General features: G+C 46.5%; 1 protein-coding gene across 1 annotated transcript in view; it reads left to right on the forward strand.

The window, feature by feature from the left end:
* The window catches only part of LOC109317469 (eosinophil peroxidase-like), a 55875-nt gene extending 38475 nt beyond the window's left edge, over positions 1-17400 (forward strand). Inside the window, exons 11-15 of the mRNA XM_019546179.1 lie at positions 6562-6732; positions 8894-9131; positions 12757-12974; positions 16644-16729; positions 17338-17400. Of these exons, the coding sequence (XP_019401724.1) occupies positions 6562-6732; positions 8894-9131; positions 12757-12974; positions 16644-16729; positions 17338-17400 (776 nt within the window). The remainder of the gene's footprint in view (positions 1-6561; positions 6733-8893; positions 9132-12756; positions 12975-16643; positions 16730-17337) is intronic.
* Positions 17401-17517: the final 117 nt, after the last annotated feature.

The following is a 17517-nucleotide window of genomic DNA, read 5'->3' on the forward strand; positions in this document are numbered from 1 at the left end:
AGGAGCATAGGGTAGTGGTTGGAGGGCCAGATAAGTAGTGGGATCCTCTCAGCTACATCCTGGATACAGACCCCTGGGAGGCAGTAGCCCTCCCGGGCTAAGGGGTTGGGGAGGCAGATTGCTCCCTCAGTCCCCATCAGGATGGAGTCTTCTACAATGAGCACTGTGTATTTCATCTTAGGGAGAGCAGAGATGGTAGTTGTTAGTGTTTCTCCTTTGCCTGCAGGAGCTGGCAGCTCTGCAGGCTCTACTGGGGCTGCAAGAGGTTCATATCTGTTGCAGAGCTCCAGAGGACAGGGGACCCTGGTGCAGCCGGCCTTGGGGCCATTGACCACCTTGGTCCAATTGCCTGGCTAGACATTGTGAGAGAGCCTCAAGTCCTCCCTTGTCCTGGAAGGTGACCTTGGTCTACCCTCAGCCTTCCTGGGGTGAAGGACCTGGCAGTAGTGCCATCCCTGATGGCACGCAGTCTTTAGACTGCGGTCTGGAGCTCCTCTATCTGGCATCTCAGAGACTCCAAAGTGGAGTAGATCTTGCAAGGGGAGGTGGCCATGCTTCCAGTCCTGTGTGCCTGGAATCATGCCAGGCAGCCCCCGCAGCTGCGAGCCAGAGGCTCCACCTGTGTGGAGTCTAGAACCATAGGTTCCATCTGGGTGGAGACCTCAGAAGTGCCAGAGGGGGAGGTCTCAGATGCTGTGGGGCTCCTTGGCGTGTGGTGTGTGCCCATCTGCATCGCACTGATGGTAGTGTGACTACTGCTGTGACAATCTTCCCTTGGGGCTCACTGGCAGAGCCTTATGCCTTCCTGCTCACTGTCCTGTGTGAACTCCCATGCTAACTTGTGTTCTGGGTCTAGAGTCGTGCCTATTTGCATGTCCTGTTGGCACAGCTCTGGTTGTGTGGTTCCCTCTGGGGCTGGATGAAGTAGGAGGTGGGGGGGAGGGGGCATGACCCTCCTCAGCTTCTCTCAGCTGTCTCCTGGCAGCTGGGCTAATTCCCACCCACCACAGGCCCCTGCTTACCTCCAGGTAGGCTGGGCTTTGGGGTCCTGGGGGTCCCAGGGCTCATGGGGGTGCAATGAGCTTTTTCCCGTGTCTGTCACCGGAGCCAGGGTACAAGTTTGCCTCCCACGTTCAGTAGTGGACCTGTACTTTCCCTGATATTCCTCTTGTTGCTGATATACTTGTTGAAACCCTTCTTGTTACCTTTCATGTCCTTTGCTAGCTTTAACTGCATCTATGCTTTGGCCTACCTGATTTTGTCCCTGCATGCCCAAGCAATACTCTTGTATTCCTCCCCTGGCTTTCCAGGGGATCCTGCCCCAGAGTTCCCTGAGTGAGTGGAAGACTTCTTTTCTGAAGTCCAGGGTTCTTACTCTGCTACTCTCCATCCTTCCTTTCTTCAGGATCCTGAACTCAATCATGTTGTGGTCACTGATGCCCAGGTTGCCATCCAATGCTGACCAATTGCTGTTAGGTAAACCATAATGATGTTAAAGCCTCCCAGTCAAATGATGCCAGTCTGGTAACCACCCTTTGGGGTTACCAGAAATAATGGCCACAAACTGAAGAAGAACAGATTTAGATTGGACATAAGGAAGAAATTCTTTATGGTAAGGGTTGCCAAAATATGGAATGGGCTTCTAAGGGAGGTGGTGCTTTCCCCTCCCCTGGAGATGTTCAAGAGATTAGACAGGCATCTGGCTGGGGTAAGTTAACCCCAGTGCTCTTTCCTGCCTGGAACATGGAGTTGGACTGGATGATCTACTAGGTCCCTTTTGACTCTAGAAATCTATGAAATCTATTACTCTTTCAGTCTTTTCTGCCTGAGCCAACACAAGTTCATTTGCTTTGCAATATAATGCCTGATCAAATGTTATTACTGTGTGCTGTTATCCCAGGCATCCTGTAATTGTTTTACATTGTATGATGGCAGTCCAAATGGTGTTGTATTCAGTTGTTGGTGCCAGCAGTATGGACAAAATCCAGAAATCAATCAATGGTGGTGAAGTATCATCAGAAAGAAACTGGTTAAATGCTGTCCATCCTGGTATGGCAATGTTCTCATGGTTGTTGGCTGATATTTTACCCAGTATCCATGGTATTTTACCCAGTATCCATGGTAGCTCTGCTGATATATGCTGAACAGCTATGTTGTTCAGTTTTTCATTCATGTTACTACCTGGACTATGGACAGGTGGTTTCAATGATTTATTATAGATCATCACTAGAGAGATTTTGCCAAGTTCAGATGGTACATTGTTCAAGGTTCTATTCCTTCAATTTCAGCTGGTTTTGATTGTCCTCTTTGAAATGCTACAATTTGCATTGCATGAAATATGTTTTCCTTCCAATGTCTCCTCCAAGATATTAATGTTGTCCAACATGAAAACTGAACAAAATGGTTAGGAATAAGTTTCCTTGGGATAACAACTCAATTTTCTTGAAATTCCTTTAAGTTCTTTTCAGCAATGGTGGTCTTGATGCAACAAGCTGTGTCATATGGTACGATGTACCCAGGAGAATGGAGATTTTGTACCAGCTTCTTAGTTCTAGTTGCATGATGTATCAGCAAGCCTAACATGTTTTGGCATTATCTTTTTGCCTCTTGATTGCAGTTGCAGAAAATCAAATCCTGACATATACTCAGTACATCCCTGTCCAGAGTCTTATCTTGGGCACAACTTTCAACACCTAAGTCGGGGCTGGCAAAATACGGCCTGCAGGCTGGGTCCAGCCTGCAAGGCCAGTCTATCCGGCCCATGGGGCCCCTAAAAATTTTAGAAAATTAATATATCTGCCCCTGGTTGTCTGTCAAAGTTGTCAGAAGCCGGGAGCAGTAGGACCCAGGGGAAGCCAGCAGGATCAAGCAGCTGCATAAGCAAGGCCCAGTGGCCCCAGCCCCCCACCCCACCAGAAGCCCCATGTGGAGCAGAGGCTTCTGGCCTCCTGCCTCCTGTGGGGAAATTCAGATAAGAAAGGGGGGAAGGCAGGGGAGGACTGTGGGTGATCACCCCAGTCCTCAGGATTGGGCCAAGCTGGCTGCTGAAGTCCTGGTGCTGCAGCCGGGATCCATGAGGTATCACAGAAGCAGGTGCCAGGGTAGAGGGGAGCAGTGGTAGCTATGGGCAGGGAAGCTGTGAAAGCAGCAGTAGGCAGAGGGAAAGGGCAGTGAGCGGGCATGTGGAGCTCAGCAACAGTTTGGCAGGAGCATGGGGTCCATGTGGCGCGCTGGTGCCAGGGGTGGTAGGAGCATGGGGCCAGGCTGGCAGGGCTCTGGAGCTGGGCTAGCCAGGGTGGCAAGGCTCTTCCCCTCTCCCTGCTGATGCAGCCCGGCATGGCTCCACAGAGCCATGCCAGGCCTGCCTGGCATTCCTGCCACCCCACTGTGGGCACCATTGATACTGGCATCCACTCACTGCCACTTCCTCATGCCTGCTGCAGCCATTTGCCTGCCACTGCCACTGCTCCCCTCCACCCCTCTGCTGGTGGGCCCAACACCACATGGTTCCTAGCTGTAGTGAGTGCCAGGCCACAGGATGCAGCAGGAACCAGTCCAGCCCCTGCAGTTCTCAGCGGGATCTGTGCAGTGCCATCTGGGTTGGTTTGGCTCTTGCTGCTTCCTGCAGTCTTGGCTGTGTAGCTGGAATGTGGTGCTGGAAGGACAGCAGTGGCAGATAGGGAGAAGTAGCTGTAAACGGGAGCACGGGGCTGCACCAGTGTCCCGGGTCCAGAAGCAGCAGGAGTGTGGCTTGGAGAAATGCTGTGGGCAAATCCTTCCCTTCCACACATGCCACAACCCTCCCCAGCCACCCCCCTCCCACACATTCACAGCCCCCATATCTACCCACACTCCATATCCACACACACCTACATGCTCCCCCACCCCCCATGCTCTCCTGGCTTAGCAAGTGGTGCCTTCTGGATCGGGGGGGCACCCAGGGTCCCCCCGTGGATGATTGCCAAGCCAGGGGAGGTGCAGGGGGGTGTCCCAGCAAGCTTCCCAGAAGACCCAGAAGTGGACCGAAAGTACTTCTGGTCCACTTCCAAGTTTGCTGCTGAGCATGTGGGGAGCCCCATCACACTCCTGTGGGATGCTCCATCTGTCCCAGCATCACAGCACTCATAAGCCATGCCTGGTACCTCGAGGTATGTAGAAAAAAACATTTAAAGCTGTGTCTATGTCCAAATTGCTGATTCTCTGAATCAACATTGAATCTTCTGATTCAGATTCGGTCAAATTGAGTCAGAGTGGTCTGAATCAACTAATCGAATCACTGTCCCAGATTTGGGCCAAATCCAAATCCAAATCAAATAGGGCCTGTTTCACACACCCCTGCTGGCTATAACTTTCAAATCTGTTTTGACCTTGAGAGCAGCATGGTACAAGTTTTGTGTGTCTGAAAACTCTTCTCTGAACTGCAGGCCAACCTCTTCCTCATCATTTATATGTGAAGTTACTATTGCTTGTATGGCTTTACCAATTATCATAGTTCAGAATTCGAGGAGTGGAAGACTTTCTTTGATGCTGAAACTGAATGGCTGTCTGGTAGTAAGTCTGAAGTTCTTGCTTAATTTGCTTCAGTGTGGTCGGAGGACATCCACTGCCTTCATCTTCCACTAAATTGCAATTTCTTTAAAGTACAGCTTTTAGATTGCACACATTTTCCCATGCAAAACCAGCATCTAGTTCATTAAGCACTTGATGCCATACTCTCACTTCAGGAGAAAGAAGAATATCTTCTTGTATAATATCCGCGCGTGAATGGGAATGAGAGACTTGTTACCTCCATTGTTCCTCCTGCCGGCATTCAGGATGGTAACATGCCTCAACAGCTAGTAGATCTTCAATGCCAATTCAGCAATGCAACACTTGGTTCTTTTCTGCCAGCTTGTGTAATTCATTGGCTGATTCAAGTGACACCACTAGAGTCATGGTCTTCTTCTTAGAATGTTTCTGGCAGAATATGTACATCCTCCAGCAAACTGCTGGAGTAGATGATCTATCAGTGTGTTCTTCACTTGATGTTGTTGGTAGGGTTTCTACCTTGCATGGCTTTCTTAAGTTTCTCAGTATGTCCCTTGTGGTCCAAGAACAGTGCCAACTGAAGTTTTTGGAATGTTGCAGCACAGGATCAACTCAATATGATAGTTTATCAAGAATATTGCTGTAACAAATGCTGAATTCAGCAGTTGCTTCATAGTTTCAGAGTAGCTAGGGCCAGGAGGGACCTGAACAGATCATCTAGCCTGACCCCCTGCCACAGGCAGGAATGAATGCTGGGTTCACAAGACCCCAGACGGGTGATCATCCAACCTCTTCTTGAATTTGCCCGAGGTAGGAGCGAGGACCACTTGCCTGGGAAGCTGGTTCCAGATTTTTGCCACCCTAACTGTAAAATATTGCCTTATGATCTCTAACCTAAACCTATTCTCCATCATCTTATTACCATTGTTCCTTATCACCCCAGGTGGTGCTGGGGAGAAAGGGCTCTACCTATTTGCTATTCTACATTGAATGAGTGCCTTGTTTATTCATGCAGTTCCAGCATGTGTACTTTGGCTAATTGTTGATTGTGAATCTACTTCAAGACATATGATGCAACTTGTAAATTCTGAGTCATGCCTCCCATGCTTGTCTGTATTCAGTGGTGCTATCATCTCTGTTGTAACATTTTCTTAAGAGTGTCAAAGGCAAGTCTCTTCTTGACCATCTCCATCGGCAGTTTTCATGTCAAGGTAATCTGAAACAGAACGGAGTTGATGCAGCAGTTTTGCAAACCTTTTGGGTATCTAATAATGAACTACATTGTAAATTCACAGCAGCCATCTTGGAATCCAATATGACTACCATGATGGAAATGTTACAGTTGGTCTCAATTCACATGATGTTGGTTTGATCATTGGAATTGGCTTTCTAACCCTAGTGAGGGCCAAAATATTGACCAAAACATGAATCCACAGCAGCTATCATGGGTGCCAAGATGGTAATTACATGCACTACTTGCCAGATAGAAAAGTTACATTGCTTGACATGGATAGACCATCCCTACTTGAAACACACTGTTGCCGCTTGTGACAATGAGTTGCCTACAGGGTGACACCTCTACCTTTTCCTACAAAAAAAGAAAAATGCCAAACAAAATGGGAAGAAACATGTTTTCAAGTTAGTTTTTACCAACCAGGCCTCTTCTAGTATCTGCTTTGGGGCTCTGAAATAAAACTGTAATATTTTCTCCTGAAGGGGACTCTTCCCTTGATGCCTACACAGTTTGTTTGGCCTTCTGTGACTTGATCTTGTTATTAAACCACAGCCTTTGCATCTAAACCACTCCAGTTCCTTAATCAAATGTGAGAATGTGATACATACTGTTGGTTAACAAAGACCTCTGCAGCTTCATAGAGGGAACAGCCAGAGAGTGAAGGACACCTGGGCTAATGAATGACTCCTTAGGAGAAAAGGGAACATTAGGATTAAGGTGCAGTTATACAAAATGTAGCCTAAGAGGTGGCACCAGCTGCTGACTGCTCTGTCTCTTCCTTACATGGGCTTTTATTATAGGGGGCATTGATCCACTTCTCCGTGGTCTGCTCGTTGATCATGCAAAGCTGATGAAGCAGAGCCAAATGGTTGTTGTGGAACTCCAGGAGCGGCTTTTTGAACAAAAAGGAGTGATGGGTTTGGATCTACCAGCCATAAACATGCAACGGGGAAGAGATCATGGTCTTCCAGGTAGAGAACACAAGACTGCTTGTCTTGTTATATTACTCTCCTATGTCTGTGGCAGTTCTCAAGATGTCCTAGGGTTTTTACAGATCAGCAGGAAGGGATGGTTCCTGGTAAATAGTTGCCTGTAAACACAGGCAACTGGAACCAGCTCATAAGGGTGATTTGATTAATGTGATGGGATGGAAAAAAGGATCTTTGCAGCTGCCTTCTGGATAGGTCTGAGTGAGATAAAATTGCATTTGCAAAGGCCAGAGAAAATGATGTTGCAATAGCTGAGACATGAGGTGACCAGGGACAGATTGGATAATGGAGGTCATGTCTTAGTGGTGCTATGTGGAGCAATGAGCATAATTTAAATGTTGGCTAGATGTGAGGACCTGTGGAGGGGTCTGAGCTGAAGAAAATGCCCAGGCTAGTCTTAGTGTCCTATCCCTTGTAGATTTTTCAGTACAGGAGTTGCTGCATGTCAGCATAGACCCATGTCCCTGGGACCACTGTCCTCTGGGGACACAGCAAAGGCTACAGTCCCTGGATAGGTAGTGCATCAGTACACTGGCCTTAATTTAGGACTCTGTTCTTTGGACACAATCTGGTTCATAGAAATGCCAGCCCATGGGGTGACACTTCAGAAAGTTGGAAGTACCTGAAAACAGGGATTGACAGTGGGAACCATTCTTCAGCCTTAGTTGATCCCTTCGTCCCCAGTGCTTGACAGTTATAATGTAAATAGGACACCATACCTACCTTCTAAGGCTCTGCCCACATCGTGGAACCACTGCATCCTGGTTGGGAGGGTTCCAAACACAAACCACCCACCCTGGAAATATATCAGTAAGGTGTCTCTAGCGTTGTCTCCAGCAGCTCCTCTCCCTCAGTCTTGAGAGAGATTCCCTGGCAGCAATGGCACTGGTGTTTCTCTGAGTTTGGGACGTGCAAGTGGGAATGGATCACTGAGGCCCCCATAGTGCAGACATGACATTAATGGCTACTCCTACTTGCAAAGGTGACCCACCTGGTCAGTCCAATGTGTGAGTGTAAACAGCATCTGGGAAAACACACTGCTGGCTGCAATCAGCCCTGTGCTAGATGGAAGCATCTGTGGAAGGGGTTCTTAAAAACATGGACAAAATAGACATTAGGGGTTTGTGAAATTTTGCTGGCAGTTTCATTCCAATGCTCTTTCAGCTTGTTTCAAGCTCAAAACAGCAAAATCAAAATGAAACAGAGAGCTTTGAAACAGCCTCAAAACAAAACGAGGCAAGTTGAAACATTTTTGAATTTTGAAGCTCAAGCTGGGCTTGCCTGCAGGGAAACAGAAACTGATGCAAGGAGAGGGAGGGGAAGGACTGCTTTCATTATTGACTGTGTAGCTGGCCAGTGACTGTCATCCTATGACCCCAGCTGACTTCCTGCCCTTTGGGCGGGTGGCTGGACTCGATGATCTTCCGAGGTCCCTTCCAGCCCTAATGTCTATGAAATCTATGAAATCCTTCCCTGAAGTCTCTTCCAATCCCAGTGCTCTGGGGGAGGGATGGACAAACTGCATAAAAAGCAGCATTATTTGAACTGCCCTGCTTTTTGCTCTTGGTGTCAGTTGAGTGAGGGTGCACCTTAACACCCCCCCCCCCATGTAACGAGTTTTGCCTGTCAGCAGCTAGAGGTGCTGGGCCTCAGAACCCAGACTTCCCCTGCACCTATCTCCTTGACAGCTGGCAGGCTTTGTGGCTTCAACAGGGGCTAGCATGCCTGCAGTTTTGATCCTGCTATGGCTTAACACATACACGTGGTATGAGTTTTTTGCTTTCAAGACTTTGAGGTACAGTTTCCCAGAAACCCCTTCACATATCTCCTTGAAACTTGGCATGCTTAATGACCTCAGAAGGGGCTTTTATTTCTGCAAGTTTAATCCAAATCAGACCAGAAATAACAAAGTTATAGGCTGTTTTGAGCTTTTCAATTATAGCCTGTCAACCTATAGCCTAGATCAGCAGTTTCAAATCAAAACACAAGTCAAAATGGAACGGTGCCATTTTGCACAGCCCTAATAGACATCAACAAGGTAGATATCATTAACGTGAAATAGCAAAGCAGGGCATAGAGGTGGAGCTGCTGTTTCTGGTGTGAGGGAGATGGTAGCAATGACTGCTCTGTTGTGCTCCCACAGGGTACAATGCCTGGCGACGATTCTGTGGGCTTTCAGAACCTCACAACCTGGATGAACTCTCTCATGTGTTGGGAAACCAAAGTCTGGCAAAGAAGTTCTTAGACCTGTATGGGACACCAGACAACATTGACATCTGGATTGGGGCCCTTGCAGAGCCCTTTGTTCCCAAGGGCAGAGTGGGGCCCCTCCTGGCTTGTATCTTTGGTGTTCAGTTCAGGAACTTGCGAGATGGGGACAGGTAGGCTGACCTGCAAATGGATCTGTTCTTCCATGTGTAGCAAACCCCTGCAGCGTCGGCCACAGTCGCTACAGCCAATGAGGCTATAGTACTTTATACTGAGTATCCTAGGGGTTAGGGTCACAGGCCAATGGGAAAGGATAAAAACAGGTAAATAGGCATTCACAGTATAACAACACAGAGGACAAGTAAACAGGCAGTGGTCAGTACCACTGGGGTACATACATTCAGCACAGTCCCCTGCCCACCTCTGGAGGTGTTCCCAAGAATCAGACTTAAGTCCAGAGTCACTCTGTCTAGCTCTGTAGGTCAGGGATCATGTCTGTGGTTCATCTGTTCTGTCTAGAGGCACCTCTCTCCTTCAGTCCATCCATGCGACATGATCACCCCCACATAGCCAGCCAGGACTCAGAGGTTGCCACCTCTTCCTGTTGCCCCCAGGGTTTTCTGGGATTTGCAGTCCAGCACCAAGGCTCTGCAGGGTTTTTCATCGCACCATCTTCCCACTTCCAGTTTTAGTCTATGGTCAGTCAACTGGTCTCCACAAGCTTGCTTCCCTTCTGTCCCACACTCATATCACTTTTTCAGTGCACACAATGCATTACATTACACAATGCATACATTACACATGCAATTTACAGAGAAGACAACCAGAAGCATGTGTTCGATGAGCTGTTTCATTTCCTCCCTAGGGGACCAGCCCACTGCTCCCAGCTCCAGGACACAGCACCAGAGTTTGCCTCACCTGAAAGGACCTCCTGTGGTGAGGGGCAGCTGAATTAACTCCATGTGGTCAGGCACTTCATACTGCACAGGGGGCCTGTAGTTGTGCCCCCTCCCTGCTAGTCCTTACCCCAGTGGAGGTGTCATTTACCCACTGAGGAGTATGGAGAGACCAATACTTGCTGCCTTGGAGCAAGGCCCTTCCTTGTCCCTTTTGGTATTAGGTAAAGTGGGGAGATCTCAAGTGCTTGTGTAAGGGCCATGCAGAATCTGGAGCTGATCCACGTCTAGAAACATTGCATGCCACCAGCTTGCATGGAGCACAGGAACAACCAGCCTGGATCAAACCATGCTCCATCTACCCCAGTTTCCCATCTCTTACAGTAATCAGTTTCAACTGCTCAGGGAAAGGGGTAAGAATCCCACAGTGAGCATGTGTTGGACAAGCTGTCTTCTACATTCAGTCAATTATCTGGTTTGTAATTGATAGATTGGCATAAACCTTAAGACCTAATATCTAGTATACCCCTAGCTATTTCTGTTATTTATGTGGGTATCCTCTTTGAATTTTGCAAAATTCTTTGCCTCATAGATAGTCTGTGTCACCACCTAATTGTGGATTATGTGAAAAGTGTTTCCTTTCATCTGGCTTGAATTTGATTCCTCCCAGTTTCATCAACTCTCTTAGTTCTGGTGTTGTGAAACAGGGTTAGCAGGCATTCCAGTGTTTTTTCTTCAGGTAGTTTATTCCTGCATGCACTTTTTCATGGTCCCTCTTCTGTCTCCTCCCATTTTCCAGTTACTTTTTTTCCTCTCTCCTTATAAGGAGTTTCACCATGCCTTCAATCATTCTTGCTTCCTTTCTCGAAACTCTTTTATTATGTGATACCTTTTGAGACAGTGTGGCCAGTGCTGTATCAGCACTATTGGAAACTGCATCCTGCTAACCTCATGTGAAGAAAACAGTCTATCACAGGAACTTCTATGTGGAAAAAAGTATTGCAGTGCCTACATACTTCAGCAGAATCCTGTTAGTGTATTTACTAACCAGAACTTTTTAAATAGAGAAGGTATTCTTCAGTTACTTCAAGCTTATATTGCCATGATTAGAACCTATTCTTATGTGAAAGAGATTGTGAAGCAAAAAATTAGATCCCAGTATATTAGTCTTTGAAAACAGACTCTGAAGAAAAGCAAGGCACACCATTACATCTCTTTGAAGGTGGTGATGTTTGAATGGATGGAGACCAGTCTGTATCGACCAGTCTGTAGCAGACCAACATGAAAAATGTAAACCTGTCTATTTGAGTGTTTCATTTATTGCCACCTTAGCAGCTCTTTAAATATGCAGTTTTAATTCAACTCATAAACAAAAACTGCCACAACTTTAACTCTGGTATTAGAGTCAGGTATCACTTCCCCACAATAAATGTCCATTAGGCCATTTATACATTCAAAAGTTGGTGATCTCTCCCGTTTTGTACCACAGTCTAGTTGTTAGAGCAGGGTGTGGGAGACCCACAGTTCAGTTTAGGAGGAGAGCCTAGAACTCAGTGCAATTCCTTCTGCTGCCTCAGGGGATTCTGGACCACCTGCTCCATCCTCAGGAGAGTTCCCTCACAAGCTATACACTATTCTGGAATTGGGTGCTCTCATTTCATCTTTGTGATGCTGTTTCATCTTTGTGTTTGGGGTTGTGTTCCTTCTAATGCCATGGATCTTGCATTCTTGGCTGTATGGTTGCTCATCTGCAAACAGAAGCATGCAGGGTGCTTCCACCTAGGCCAGCAGTTCAAACACTCACTGGGAAATGGGAGATGTGAGTATGATCCCCCTGTAGCTGAGGAATGTCTAAAACCTAGGTCTTCCACTTCCTGTGTGAGTATTCTAACTACCATGTTAGTAGGCAGAAAGGTGGGTGGCAGCATCACCACCATTGTTCAAGAGTGAGTGTGTGTAGCTGGTAGGTGCTTCTCCTGGGTCATCTTGGGAATGGATCCCAAGCACCCCAAGTTATCTACCTAAGTTCCAAGAATGAGTCAGCCTTCAGGCAACCCTTTCCACACCTCTTAGCTAGGCCACATGGCTTCTGTAGGCAGCTACGTGCTGAGCATCTCTACTTCCTTAGTTGCTCCTGGAATGTGCCTAATTCTCCTCATTTTATGTGTAGGAGATTTAGCCCTGTTAAATTGGATCACCCTTCCAGAGTGACAGTGCCTACATTTTTGATGGTGTGCTACCTAAACAGTTTGCAAGTTCTATTTGTAACTGACCCTTAGTCTGACCTCCTGCATGGCACTGGCCAAAAGTGTCACTCCATGATTCCTGAGTGGTCTGAAATATTTAAATATGAATTGACTGTGGACATGGAAATCTAGACTTAACTTCTGTTTGCCATATTTGCTGATGGCAACTAATCCTTAATTCTGCTTTATGCTCAAAATGGCAATATGGAAGCACCTTTATGCACCCCAGAAGCTTTAGTCATTTTATTTGTGGCTGTGTTGGACATGTAACATGTAACAGGGACAGTTGCTATTCAGTCCTCAGCTTTGCAATCACTAGCATGTTTTGTTTTTCACAGTGCACTTGAGCTGCACAGCGTACCTAGGATTCTGTGATAACTTTACAAGGGGTTTGCCTTATTACAGGATACTTATTAGTATAAAGAAATAAATTGTTTAAATAATGATGGAATTGTAGCCTCATTGCAGCAATGGGGGCAGGGTTTCACTTGTGGCTTTGTTGGACCTACATTTCGCTCTTCCATTTACGTTTTTCACAGCAAAGCCATCTTTTCATTCCTGTGGAGAAACTAAAGCCATGATCCCCCAGGCTGAGTTCAACCTCAAGGAAGAGAAGCACAGATTCTTACTCTGTTATTCTTGCTGCCTCTTTGCAGGTTCTGGTGGGAGAACCCGGGAGTTTTTACTCTGCAGCAGCGTCGTGCCCTGAGCATCGTCTCATTGTCACGGGTGATTTGTGACAACACCCGCATCAGAATGGTCCCCAGGGATGTGCTCAAGGTCAATAGCTATCCCTGGGACTTTGTGAACTGTAGCAAGATTGACAGTCTTGACTTGTCATCCTGGAAAGAAGAGAGTCACAGTGCACTAGAAGGTAGAGTGGATCCTCTCATCTCTCTGGTCTTCTGCCTACACATTTCCCCAACACAGAGCCTTAAAATAGACATTACCAAATGAAATGGATCAGCTGTCATGGAATATGTGCTGGCACAGCTGATCCACGTCACTGGGTGAAATGTCACCTATTGTCCCACAAATAGATCTTATGAAACAACAGGCAATGTGTTCCCTGCTTACAAAGACATGCCTTGGAAATCACAAGGGTATATCTCTGTGGGTGTGTCTACACATGCATTTATGCTGGCTTAAATATACTGCACAGTAAATTACTGTGTGGCAAGTGGGAATAGGCTGGTGTCTACATGTGCAGGTGACCTAGGACTAAATTTAGTCCTGGGTCAGAGCAGCCTGCTACGCGCGTCTGTGGCCATCAGAGGGTGGGGGGGGAGTGGAGAAGTGGGAGGGGGGGAAGCTTCTGCCTCTGGCCACATGGCTGCAAGCCTTTGGGATTAACATTAGTTCCAAACTGAAGCCAGGAGAGGTGGCTAGGCAGGAGCCCTGGGGCTGGCTCAGGCTGGCCCCTTAGTGGCTGGGCAGACCCAGCAGGGAGGCCTCCTGAGTTACTGTGCAGTAACGTGCATTACTGCACAGTAACTAATTGGGCATAACTTTGATACCTGCATTATGCAGGTATCAAATTTACACTGAAGTTGGTGTAAGTCTCCATATTTACTGTTTAGCATGGGCATGTACATGTAGATGTATGTTCTTATTGTGCAGTAATTTCAGTTACTGCACAGTAAATGCACACATGTAGTCATGCCCAATATGTGGGAAACCCTGGCTTTCTCTGTTTACAGAAATGCAGCCTACAGGTCACACTGGAGCAAACTGGACACGCCAGTGTGGCCCCAGGGTTGGGGCTGCTAATCAGTTGATTGGCAGTCCCAGCCCTAGGATCATGCTGAAGTGTTTATGGGCATTTGGGAATCCCAGACAGGAATCCAGGCAGGCACTTCCACGATGGCTGAAGAGCAAGGGAGCTCTGGTCTAACTGCACTGTCCCACCATAAACCTACTTAAAGCCCACCACGATAAAGTAGAAAAACATTGGTACAACCTATGTCATGGCCTCAAGTTTGGGGCATTTGTGTTACAATAAGGGGTATGTTTCTTTTTACGGTGGCACAAAGGTGATATCCATTTCCACACCAAGAGAAATATGAGTGATAGGACCCCTGTGGAAACTCTTCCTCCTGGTACTTCTTGGCCTTCTCAGCCCAGATCTACTCTAGTGTTCCCCTTCCAGCCCCACTCTTTCCCCTGTCCCTGACCTTTACCTTTCTCCTTCAGCTCATTTCCCACTCATAGGCATATCTACATGTACGTTTGCTCCTTCCTGCTGAACTCCCTCCCAGTGGGCACATTTATATTTTGGAGGAGTGCCTTGTCCATATTGGTTTAATTTACTTCAGATAATTAGGATTAAAGCCCTTGTAGGCTAGCCTAGTCCCACAGCAGTTGCACACAGAGCATTGTATTCAAAATGTCCATCACAACCAAAGTTCTTTCTCATTAGTTCTCTGGTTTTCCCTTCTCTGATGCATTTGCTCTACTAAAGCTTTTCTCCTGAAGCTTCTCTGGCCCTCCACCATGCTTTGCAGTCCCTCAGCACTGTTCTCCAGAAGGCCTTCTGCTGGAAGCTGTTCAGAGCACCCTTGCTACAGGAGCTCTAACCTCTTCAGTGAACAGACTGCACCTGCTCAACCTGCTCACAGTTATAATCCAAGTCAGGCACACTGAAGCTCAAGGAACTCTTCTGCTTATGCCTTTGCAAGTTAAACTGAGCCCTGGAGCTCTAAGGTTTCACTATTTGTGGAGCATATTCTGAGAGCACCATATAGATCCCTGTACTTAAACATTGTGTGAGACAGATTCCTATAGCACAGAATGGAAGGAGATGGTGTCCCTCAAAGGCTGCCTCCCAGGGATCAGCATAGGCTTGTTTCCAGTAGCCTCTGTATAGTGTTACAGTTTCCCACCTAGTAGGGTTTAGAATGCTTCCCTTGGGAGCTGTTCTACAGATTCCTGCACTTCACCCATATGAAGATTGTTGCCAGCACAAGGTGCCCGAGGGAGGCAACAATTGGGTTTGTTGCCTGGTGTGCGTTGCCCCAAATAAACACACTGGGGGGAGAAGTAGACAGAGTTTATTTGAGCTCAAGTAAAAGGTGCAGGGAGACTGTATTGTCTCAAATCCTGCGCTCCTAGCCCTGCAACAGTGTATATTTATACCTTGGTCATTTTCTGCAGTAGTTTTCCACCAGCTGGCCCCCCCCTCCCCTTTCCCTTCTCCCTTCTTTCTCTGAGCAGTGCTCTTGCATTCCACAGATAACAGTTTTTAGGGAGTTTTAGCTTGCTTGCTACTCATCCTGTTTTCCAGTATTACAGGAGATTACAAAAGTCAAAGAAAGGGTTACAAAGGTTGGGGAAGGGGGCGGGGGCTGGCTCGCCTGAGCCTAGAGCAGAGGGGCTTCATTGACACTCGTGGTCTTCCATCCCTCTGAGTTACCTAGGGTTATCCCAGTGACACCAACAAGATCTTGCTGGTGGTCCATCTCTCATTAAATGTTCAGCTGGTGGGAAAACAGCTCCTAGTTCACAGAAAATATATATATATATTTTTAATTTGCCTTCATTCTGACTTTGGCCAAAGCAAAAAAGCTCAACATTTCCTGAAAACTATAATTGTCAATGAAATTCCCTTTTGCAAACATATTTTTTAATCAAACAAAATGTGTTCACTAGTTCCTTCAGCTGCATGGGATGGAAATTTGTTCCCAAACCTTGACATTTCTCATGAAAGAGAACTGTTGGTCTCCATCAGCCCTAGTGGCCAATCATATCCTTCTAGTGCAATTCAACTGTCATGGGAGGTCCTAGGTACAGAGGGAAAGCTGATCTCACAGGATCATGCCTTGAAAAATCAGGATAAATGTTTTGTACTGGGGGTCTGAGTTCAGTGGGGGGGCTAGATGCCACAGTGGCAGGACAGCAGGAGAGCAGTTGTGTTTGTCCTAAGCAGAATGTATTTGGCTTAAACTTTGCCTGATTTTAACCAGCACCACTACTGCTACCCTCTTCTTAGGGACGGAGGCCAGTAGGGACCATATAATTATCTAGACTGCCTCTCAGTTACATTACAGGATGTTATTGGAAAGCAACTGAATCTGAATTGAGTGAAATAGCTTCTATAGTGAGAGTTGGTGGGGGCAAGACTTTACACACCAACTGCTGAAGTTAAAGGGGACCAGAGAATTTGCAGCCAGAAATATTAAAAGAATTGTCTAGGGGGCTCTCCAAGCTGCAGATATGTATTTTTAACAGATCTTGGTACCATAGGAAATCTCAGAGCTAACTCTGTGCAGAATTTTAAAAGGGTAAATTGGGCAACCCAGATAACCAGGAATAGTGAGCACTAAAAACAAAATCAATATATGAGAAATCTTGTGCCCAGGGAGCAATCCCAGTTTCCCACTGGTCTTCCCTCCTTTATTAACACCTCTCATTTCACCCCACAGATGAGAAGTTTCGTGATTCTTTCTGATGTAAATGAAGGTTGTCCTGGAGGGCTGACAATAGGACGTTGCCAGGAAGGACTACTATCCATGTTCTCTCAAACTAACTGCTTGTGTTTTCACAGCTAGTGATGCACAGCTGCTGTCAGATTTGTCTGCTTTTGTTTTGGCTTTGAGGGCATCCATTTACAAGTACTGTATTATCTTGAAGGTAGGCATTGTTATGAGAAACATAATTTGCTAATATTACTGGGTATGAAAATCCAGACTCAAACAAATCACAGAAGTGAAGATTTTAGAAATCAGTGATTTTAGGCTGCCTACTGGCACTAGTTCTTAATACCTTAATGTTAAAATGATGGATTCTCTTCCCATATTTGCTACAAAGGTGAATCAGAAAATTGTATATTTGTAGTATCTTAACTCAATAAATCCTAATTTATGTACACACTATAGTAAGGCACCAGCAATTCCCATTTCTCAATATTGTTGTGTAGTAAATGAAACAATGGAACAAATACAGGTTTTGCAGCACATTAATTTAATACCATATTAAAAACAGTGTTAGGGCCTTGTTGCACAGTAATTCTGTACAACTCCTGGAGCTCCCAACTTCTGGATGTTCTTATGTCAATACCTTAAAATGGCTTAAAGCACTCATGATGTGGCTCAAAGATATGCCACTCCAGGGTAGGGTTATCTCTGATGCACAGAACCCAGCTTCTGTTCCATTAATGTGTGGCAACTCCCCACAGATGTGCTGCTCAAGTTAAACTCCTCCAAAATACCAGGATACAGTGTCCTCTCTCTCCCCACTAGGGCTGTGTGACGCTTCAGATCGTACTTCGGCGTCTGAAACAGTATGCCCAGATCGAAGTGTAGGCTCAGTTAAGCTGTCCAAAGCAGTTCAGAGCTTCTGAAGCACTTCAGAAATGCTTCCGATGCTTTGGAAGCTGAAACTGAAAGTTAGAAGAGGGAGGGGGAGTGGGGGAGGAAGGG

The sequence above is a fragment of the Crocodylus porosus genome, unplaced genomic scaffold (genome assembly GCF_001723895.1).
Source record: "Crocodylus porosus isolate Cpor-Errol unplaced genomic scaffold, CroPor_comp1, whole genome shotgun sequence".
In the NCBI taxonomy this organism is placed as follows: Eukaryota; Metazoa; Chordata; order Crocodylia; family Crocodylidae; genus Crocodylus; species Crocodylus porosus.